This window comes from Neocloeon triangulifer, unplaced genomic scaffold (assembly GCF_031216515.1).
Source record: "Neocloeon triangulifer isolate White Clay Creek 2 clone unplaced genomic scaffold, ASM3121651v1 ptg000014l, whole genome shotgun sequence".
NCBI lineage: Eukaryota > Metazoa > Arthropoda > Insecta > Ephemeroptera > Baetidae > Neocloeon > Neocloeon triangulifer.
Window position 1 is genome coordinate 20,758,662 of NW_026775556.1, and position 8,541 is coordinate 20,767,202.

At 36.2% G+C, this 8,541-nt stretch overlaps 3 protein-coding genes across 4 annotated transcripts; 2 read left to right on the forward strand and 1 right to left on the reverse strand.

Annotated features, from left to right (window-relative positions):
- Nucleotides 1–168: 168 nt before the first annotated feature.
- LOC132200922 (RNA-binding protein 28) lies at nucleotides 169–3,108 on the reverse strand. Its single transcript, XM_059626709.1, has 10 exons — nucleotides 2,898–3,108; nucleotides 2,676–2,809; nucleotides 2,442–2,610; nucleotides 2,242–2,383; nucleotides 1,830–2,187; nucleotides 1,595–1,775; nucleotides 1,125–1,342; nucleotides 920–1,069; nucleotides 530–871; nucleotides 169–475 (listed from the first exon to the last, which is right to left on the reverse strand). The coding sequence occupies exons 1-10, from the start codon at nucleotides 2,932–2,934 to the stop codon at nucleotides 356–358; spliced, it is 1,851 nt and encodes a 616-aa protein (XP_059482692.1). The 5' UTR covers nucleotides 2,935–3,108; the 3' UTR covers nucleotides 169–355.
- Nucleotides 3,109–3,332: 224 nt separating this feature from the next.
- On the forward strand, nucleotides 3,333–6,701 carry LOC132200923 (sodium/hydrogen exchanger 9B2-like). 2 transcript variants are annotated; one of them, XM_059626711.1, is made up of 10 exons: nucleotides 3,333–3,670; nucleotides 4,325–4,676; nucleotides 4,738–4,853; nucleotides 4,913–5,095; nucleotides 5,143–5,321; nucleotides 5,374–5,483; nucleotides 5,539–5,700; nucleotides 5,751–5,900; nucleotides 5,956–6,057; nucleotides 6,108–6,701. In XM_059626711.1, the coding sequence occupies exons 2-10, from the start codon at nucleotides 4,344–4,346 to the stop codon at nucleotides 6,294–6,296; spliced, it is 1,524 nt and encodes a 507-aa protein (XP_059482694.1). In that variant the 5' UTR covers nucleotides 3,333–3,670; nucleotides 4,325–4,343; the 3' UTR covers nucleotides 6,297–6,701. The 2 variants fall into 2 exon arrangements, with proteins under 2 accessions (XP_059482694.1, XP_059482695.1); XM_059626712.1 differs by lacking the exon at nucleotides 3,333–3,670 and adding an exon at nucleotides 3,956–4,271.
- An 861-nt stretch (nucleotides 6,702–7,562) lies between these two features.
- Nucleotides 7,563–8,422, forward strand: LOC132199261 (protein Abitram). Its single transcript, XM_059623852.1, has 2 exons — nucleotides 7,563–7,634; nucleotides 7,693–8,422. Exon 2 carries the CDS (start codon nucleotides 7,802–7,804, stop codon nucleotides 8,366–8,368), a length of 567 nt encoding a protein of 188 aa, XP_059479835.1. The 5' UTR covers nucleotides 7,563–7,634; nucleotides 7,693–7,801; the 3' UTR covers nucleotides 8,369–8,422.
- Nucleotides 8,423–8,541: the final 119 nt, after the last annotated feature.

Below are 8,541 nucleotides of genomic sequence, written 5' to 3' on the forward strand. Positions count from 1 at the left end.
TTGCCGCAGAACAAAGAAGGTCAAGCAATTTTTTTGCATCTGCCTATAGACAGAGCTGCATGCATATTAAACAAAAACAAAGTTTTTTAAAATATTAGTTTTTAAAATTTACTAAAATTTTATTTTTTAATACAAAAAATATATGTTAAACACTGCCGATTTTTTTAAATTTTTTTTTATTCTTTTACCTTTTTTGGTCACGTACATAGAAGCTGAAGAGGAGCACTACTTTTTAAGCATTTTTTACTTTTATTGATAAATTGTATAGATTATTTTTACATTTCTTTAGATCATTATCAATAATCAAATATTAGTTGTTTTATTTTCACTTCGTTTTTCATTCTTCGTCATCAAATCATTCGTACCACTTTTTGATATCCTTATCCGAAATCATGTTCCTGTACTTATTTACCATTGAATCAAAGGCTTTCTCTTCTTTGTCTACAATTTGGACTTTTCCCTTCGGTTTTGGTTCCTTAATGAAGAAACGTCAGTAAAAAAGTTCATCAAAGTAAAAATAATAAATTACCAATTTCTTTTTAGCCTTTTCCTGTTTAAGTTGCTTTGCTTTTCTCTCTCGCTTGACCTTCTTCTTTTCTGTAGTGATACTTCGACGATGCACCTCTGCCTGCTCTCGAAGAGTTCGACGGTTTGGTAATTTGATTTTCTGAGTTCGGTGCGCCTCGATTCCTGTATAATCTGCCTCCTGTGACTCATGCTTTCCGTGCTCTACTAATTTTTTCTTTGTCAAAGCTGCTCCGTCTTTTCTGTTGCCCTGGAAATTTGGATTCTTCGCCCGACTTGCTTCCAGCCGTTTTTGCCTCGCGTTAAGCAGAGCTTGGTTTTCAATCGAGAAACTCACAATAGGGCGCTAAACAATAAAATTGTATAAACTTTTGTAAATTTATCCTAAAATTACCTTTTTGGGATTGAATATGCTGGGATTGTTATTAATAGCTCTCAGCGCTGACAACGCATCCGAGTGCTTCATGAAAGTGACAAAAGCGAAACCTTTTGAGAGACCTTGTCCTTTGGCATCAACTTTCCTCAAATCCCTCATAATCCTAGCCTGCAAATCCAAATATGATATTCAATTTCATTACATAAATCCCTAGAAAAGTTACCTCAGTGATTTTTGCGCCTGCTGGAGCATGTTTCTGGAACATTTTCCTCAAAGCCTGGTCGCTATAATTCTCTGGCAAATTGTGCACAGCGAGTCTTAGGGGAGAAACGACCATGCTGAGGTTACGGAGCATCTGGCTCTTGGACTGCTCCAGCTGCAGTCTGTAAGCCATGTCCGCTGCTGAAACTCCTTTCGCAGCAGTCGATCCGGCCATGACCACTTGAAAGATTAAAATAGAAGTATTAATTCAAATCATTTATTCTCTTCACAACTATTCATAGGAGAAATGGGGAAGGTCAGATAAAGACTAGGAGATAATTGGCTGCCAGCTCTAGCAAACTAAACAACTTACTAAAACTCATAGGCCCAATTTGGAAGCAAAAACGTTTCCAAGTTAGACCTACTTGCAGAGCTGTAGCCATAAAGATATGGTTAAAAAGGAGAAGGTTAAAAACTAGGACAGAAAATTACCTCCTTCTTTGATCAGATACAGATTTCTGCCGTCCATCTTGACTTTATCCTCCTTCTTTTCCTCAAACTTCTTGTGCAGGGACCTTTTGTCCAAAGCTCTATGAGGGTCCAACACTCCAGTTGTTCCGATCCTGAGGTCACTTGCTCCAGCTTCCAAACACTTATCGGCACTTTCTTTGTTCTGTTCATAGAAAATATAAATGTTTTATCCTCAAGATTTTAATTTAAGCTTTACCTTAAATTTGACAAAGGCAGTTCCCCTGGAATGTTCAGTGACCGGGTCGACGCAAATGAGGGCATAAGAAATTGGCCCAAACTTTCCAACACACTCACGGAGATCTTCTTCAGTTGCAGAGAAAGGTACACATTTAAGGAACACAGTTTTTCCTTCGTCTAAATCATTGAGACGCCTTCGCTTTGCTTGTTCCTCTTCATCTTCTTCGTCACTTTCCTCCTCTTCATCCCCGGCTTCTTCGTCTTCATCTAAATCGATGCTGCTTTCGTATTCCTCACCAGAATCAGCTTCATCTGAGTTTTCCTGTTCTGATTCATCTTCACTTGAAACGTCATCTTCATCTTTAGTTTCGTCAAAGCTTAAAAGAAAAGATCAAACTGTATTTTTTTTTAAACTGCAATTTTTTAAATACCTTGGTTTTTCGTCCTCCTCCTCAGCGCTGTCAGGCTCTTCTTTGACTTCTGAATCTTTTGGTTCCTCTTTTATATCTTCCTTCTTTTGAATACCTCTGTATATTCCTTTCGGGACAGCCCAATCGACCACAATGGGGCGCTCTAAAAATTATATTTGATTAGTTTTCTTTTAAACAAACAAGCTATCAATTGTACTAACTCATTAAGGGCTTTCCACTGCATTCTTCTAAAGCCTTTTTGGCTTCCTCTCGCTTCTCAAACTCAACAAAGCCACAGCCAACTAACTTTCCGTCCTTGCGTTTCAGCAAAGTTGTTTCAACCACCTTGCCATGCTTCTCAAAATGTTCCTTTAGTTTTTCCTCTGTGACCTAAGTGGAAAATGAATTTGAAAAAATGTTCGGACAATATGTAGAAAATAAAAAGAAATTTATACCTGAAAAGGCAAATTTCGAACAACTAGTCGGCCCTTTTTGCGTCGGGTGTGCCACACATCTTTACTTGACAGATTATCAGGGTCCAACTTTCTCTTTCTGGCGGGTTTCACAGCATTTTCTTCAATTGGCTTCCCTGAAGAAAAGTAAATTAAGAAAAAAAAATCAATTTTGTTGCGATAAAAATCAATAAAAAAAAAATGTGAAACGGAAAAAGCACTCACTAAGGCCAGCAAGAAATCCAGTCTGTTTCATTTGCATGGCGATACCTTAACAAATTTAAGGTCAAGAGATAACGGAATTCGATTAATTTCAAGGAAACGAGCGTGGAAACACAGGCAATAATCTAATATTTTCAAATAATATCCTTGCAAATTTTGTAGAGCAAAAGCGGCATGGACGTGCTCACACGTGTTTATATTTTCTGTGCACAGCTGTGAAGGGAATGTGCATAAAGGAGATTAAACGAATAGACTATAATAAGAGAGAGGAAGATAATAAGCGAGAAATCTATAATATTTAACCTGTTAAATAGTATAAATCAATAACTAAAATGATATTTATTCTTTAAAAGAATTAATATTAATTATAATAAATAAGTGTTCGATAATCTGCATTAGGTCCTTCTTCTACACACCAGTTACAGGACCACAAAAAAAACAGATCGATAAATAACAAAAACATGAAAACAGAAAAACAGTCAGCAACACGGCCAGCACGCCGCAGCCGCACGGACGGCACGGACGCGACGTCGGGCAGGACGTAATGTAGAGAACGACCGCAGGCTCTGGCAAAACAGGATCTCCGATTCATATTATAGTTTTGAGGAATTTGAAGGCCGAGGCACCGCAGCCAAATGCAAGCTTTTGCCGGAGGAATCGGAGGATTAATGGGGGGCAAGGATAAGAGTGAAGATGTAGCAACAAGAACAAATTAATTCTTCTCTATGTAACTTAATTTGAAAATTTTCAACCTAGGCTTTGATACTTATCCACAGGTAAACACTCACCACCATTTAACTGAATTGAACCTTTTCCAATAATTACAAAATCAACTATCATAATTTTTTTGTGAATAATTATTTTAAGGAGGACTTTTATTTTTACTGTTTTTTTTCTCCAATTGTAAGCATTATTAATATTATAATTTTTAAATCGGTGTAGCTTATTTATATTAATGGAAATTATTTACAAATCAAAAAATGTGTTACTTTTTATCGATTTTTATAATACATACAATGTATGTACATTAATTCTGTTTTCTTCGTAGTATTATTTTAAATCTAGCTAATTTTTCAGTCAGATAATTATGTGTGTAGCTTGTTTTTGATTCGTTCATTTATGTATCTCATTTTTCTAAAACTTTAGCTTTATAAATTAAAAAAAATAATTACTCATATAAATCTCTTTTTTTGAATTATGTCGGTATGTATGATAACAAAATTATGGACTTTTCTTATCTATTCTGCTTCACACGCAGCACCACCTATTAAGCCAGAGAAAACAAACAACCTTTTATATATATGCAAATGGAATTTAACCTTTTGCATCTGAAACAATAATTTAAGAGTTCAGTAGAGGTCGTCCCTTAATTGCTTTGTCTGTCCCTCAAGCTCTTTTGCTTTGTTTCACTTTGTTTTTTGTTTTCGTAGGAGATCAAGTATAGTAAAAATGGACAACCCAGCAGGCGAGGACAGCTCTGAAATTTGTCCTGACAAAATGCAGGAAAAGCCAATCGAGTCGAAAGATGTGGAAATGGACTTTGACGATGGAGCAGATCAGACGAAATCAAAGGGATGGTTTTCAAGACTGTGGGGTGCAATCCGCCCTGAAGTTTTGTGTCCTCAACCCTCCGCCTTGTTGACCCTGATTATGATAGTTGTGATGATACTCCTGACCTTTGGCGCTCTGATCTCGCTTTTGGGAAACACGGCAATGCCTCCGGACGGAGGAATTTTTCAACTGGTCATGTTGACATTTGTTGCTTTTGCAGCCGGCTTTTTAGTAAGTTTGATTTCTCTAAATTTAATGTGATTGATTGAAACGGTATTTGTATAATTTATAGCTTAGTTTGTGCAAAATGCCACCACTTTTGGGGATGCTGCTCTCTGGAATTCTACTTAGAAACGTAGGCGCGTTTTACTTGGAGGATTCATACTTGGAAGCTGTATCTAGTCTGAGGTACATTTCAAAATACAAATTTAAATAAAAATTAGTGAATTGAAATGCTCCATTTTCAGAAAACTTGCCATGGTAGTGATTCTAATCAAAGCAGGACTAGGGTTAGACCCACAGGCGCTCAAGCGCCTCAGTTGCATGGTCATCCGACTTTCCTTCTGCCCATGTTTAGTTGAGGCAGTGACTGCAATGTTTGCAGCACACCTGCTCCTGGGGATGCCTTGGCTCTGGGGAATTCTCCTGGGGTAAGATATTTTTATAATAAAAAGCACATAATTAAATTTGAATATAGTTGTGTGTTGGCCGCCGTTTCTCCGGCAGTGGTGGTTCCGTCCCTCCTTGCCTTAAAAGAAGAAGGCTACGGAGAGGACAAAGGAATATCAACTTTAGTCATAGCAGCGTCCAGCTTGGACGACATTGCTGCCATTTCTCTGTTCGGAATATTTCTCGGAATGATATTTTCTACACAATGTAAATTTTCTGCTTAATAAATATCAACAAATAATTATCTGCTTAATCATAGCTGGAGGTTTGACTATGGAGATCTTGCAGGGGCCAATAGAAATAACACTTGGAATAATTTTTGGCATTTGCTACGGTTTACTTCTGATCTATATTCCGCATGGCAAAGAAGTGTGTAGATAAGTGATTGCTTGAGTCATTATAATTATATTTTTAAATTTTGCAGAAAAATATAAGAATATGGAGAATATTCCTATTACTTGGAGGTGGAATTCTGGCTGTTTTCGGCAGCGAGCGAGTCGGATTTGGAGGTGCAGGTCCGCTGGGGCTAATTGTGGCTGCATTTTTTGCTTCTAGTGGTTGGCAGTCGAATGTTATCAATGACAAGGTAACATTTTTATAATTTTTATAACACAAAAAAAAAATGCAAATTTCTAGATAACGGAAACAGTAGTTGAATTTTTCTCGACTACCTGGTTAATATTCCAACCAATCTTATTTGGTTTGATTGGAACTGAAATAAAATTCTCTGAGCTTGAAGGATCGACCGTGCTTCTTGGCCTTGCCGTTTTACTCATCGGCCTCAGTGTTAGTAAAAAATAAGTTTATGCACATTGAATCTTAAATGAAATTACGGTTATAGCTTCGAGTTGCTACGGTTTGGCTGATTTCAGTCAATGGCATTCTTTCAATGAAGGAGAGACTTTTTGTAGCCATTGCCTGGTTCCCTAAAGCAACTGTGCAAGTGAGTTTTAATATTTGTTTCAGTAGTAAAATTAAAATTGAAATTTTAAGGCTCTCTTGGGTCCAATTGCTTTGGACTTGGCTAGACAAACTGGTGCATCAGCAGAAGTCATTCACCTAGGAGAGCAGGTGCTGACGATATCTGTGCTCTCTATTCTTGTCACTGCCCCCATTGGGGCAATTGGAATTAAATTCTCTGGTCCGCGCCTTCTTAACTGTGTGATAAAGGAGCAACCATGACAACAAATAGTCAAGTTTCCCAAGTGCAAAGTTGGGAAGCTGCTCTCTAATAGGTCCAGGAAATTTTAATCTTTTCCATTTAATGGGAAATAAATGTTATGGTACTATTTTTTGTTATGTTTTGAAATCTAAAAATTCAATATTGCAATCTGTAAATCTGTTGGAAATAAAATATTATATGCTTATTCCAAAAATAAGGAAAAAATGTCACCTTTTGATTGTGTTAAACCAAACGCTTGCTATGTGATTAGAACAAATAAATTGTTATTTTTTTGTCAAATATCTTCTGATCCAGAGTCTAGCTAATATTGATTAGAAATGCAGAAATTGCTTCTTAATGTGGACCATAAATTGTAAAAAAATATTAAAATATCAAATAAAAAATTTGTCAAGTCGTACTTATGAGCACGGCTGTTGTTTTTTCTTTGGTGGGCACCATACAGCCAGATCTTTCAACTAAATTTTAAATTAAAAATTTACAAAGACAGCTTTAGCTTTATACAGATCATGCAAAGCGTTGTAAATTATAGCTTACCCTGCGACAAGAGTTACCAGTACCAGCACACATACGGCTATTATTTGTGCTCTGCATTCTACTTTTCGCGCGTTGCAGTGAGCAGAGCCATCTATGCTTGAAATTTATGTTCAACTAAAACAACAAAGATCACCTGGGTTTTCTGGACTGCAGGACAAGGACAACGCGGTGTCTGATCTTGTGTTATATGGACATTCTTCTTGATTTTTAGTGGACAGTAAGATTTTTAATGCATCGCAAAAAAAAGATATCGAGATTTCAATATAGCTCATTTTCTTCTCTCTAAAAATTAATGGAAAAGAAAAGAGTATCATAGCATAAAAAAAATATGATTTTGTGTGTTTGTGTATTATGTAACGATGTTTCGAAAAGCAACGTTTATTACTGATAAAAACGGATATGATTAATTTGAAACTAATAAATTAGATATAATTATAATATTTTTAACGGACTTTGATCTCTATTTGCACAATAGGACAGAGACCAGGTGTTGCTTGCGGAATGCATCCAGATCTTTCAGCTCACCTTCACACTGACGAGTGCAATATAATCATTACGGAGCTCCAAAATTGCTTTCAAGAGGTATGTAATTTTACATATTTATATTTAAAAAAAAAAATTGCCTCTTGTTTTAACAATTAATAATTGTTAAAAACTAATGTTAATATTGCTAAATTTAAAGCAAAACTGCATTTTTTTTAATTTTGTTGATTGTATTTTTCCTCTTCAAGCGCAAAATTGGAAAAATTTTTGGCCAGTGCAGCTCCCTATACAAGCAGATGAATGTTTGCCTAAAAGCTGAAGTAAGAATATTAATATGTTTATGAAAATAGAATAATAGATAAATTTTTATTTTTTTAGAGAGAAATCTTCAGAAAGAAAAACCACGAAAAGGCCAAAGAAAAGCAGGCGAAGATCTTGGAAAATCTGGAGGAGTTGAAGAAGAATAGTTCCGAGTAATAAAAAGAAAATGGGTTCCACAGAACTCTTTGTTGCTCCACCCATCGAGGACAGCTTTGAGAGGCCTGAAAAGATCCTTAATGTGACCGAAAGGTATTACAGCCCTCGTTACGCACTGAACGCCAGCGGAATTGAAGGCGAGGATTTGTGCATTTTGTTTCACTCAAACAAAATCTGCTTGGTCACTCTGGCTCCAACGCATCCTATCCTTTTGCACAAAAAGAAAATCGACAAGTTCAATTTTGAGGTCTCAAGAAATGTCGACCGACTCCAAAATAAGGTTTCCGGCAAAGGAAAGCACGGCGCTCAAGTTCTTCAGCCGAGCTCCACAATTTGCTTCATCGAATGCAGTGACGGAACAAGTTATGCCATTTGTAGTTGCTTGAACGGGAAACTTGTTGAAATCAATGAAAAGATCATCGACGAGCCTGATTTGGTCATCAGTCGCCCTTTGTCTGAGGGATACTTGGCCATCGTCTTACCCTCGATTGCAAATAGTCACAAGGCAAAGGACCAGCTTTTGTCTCAAGAAGGATACGAAAAAGCCCGAGGCATAAAGAGTTCAGAAAGTTTGTAAATGCTAATAAAAAAGTTAATAATTTAAATTATTAATTAGTTTTTTAATTGTGAATTATTTTGCTTGTTTTTTTTTTTGAAGTTACCTAATAATTTTGTAAAGAACTAGTTGGCAAAATATAAATTTTATTTAATCATAAAATTCATTGATTCCTCTTCACTCAATTAAATGAG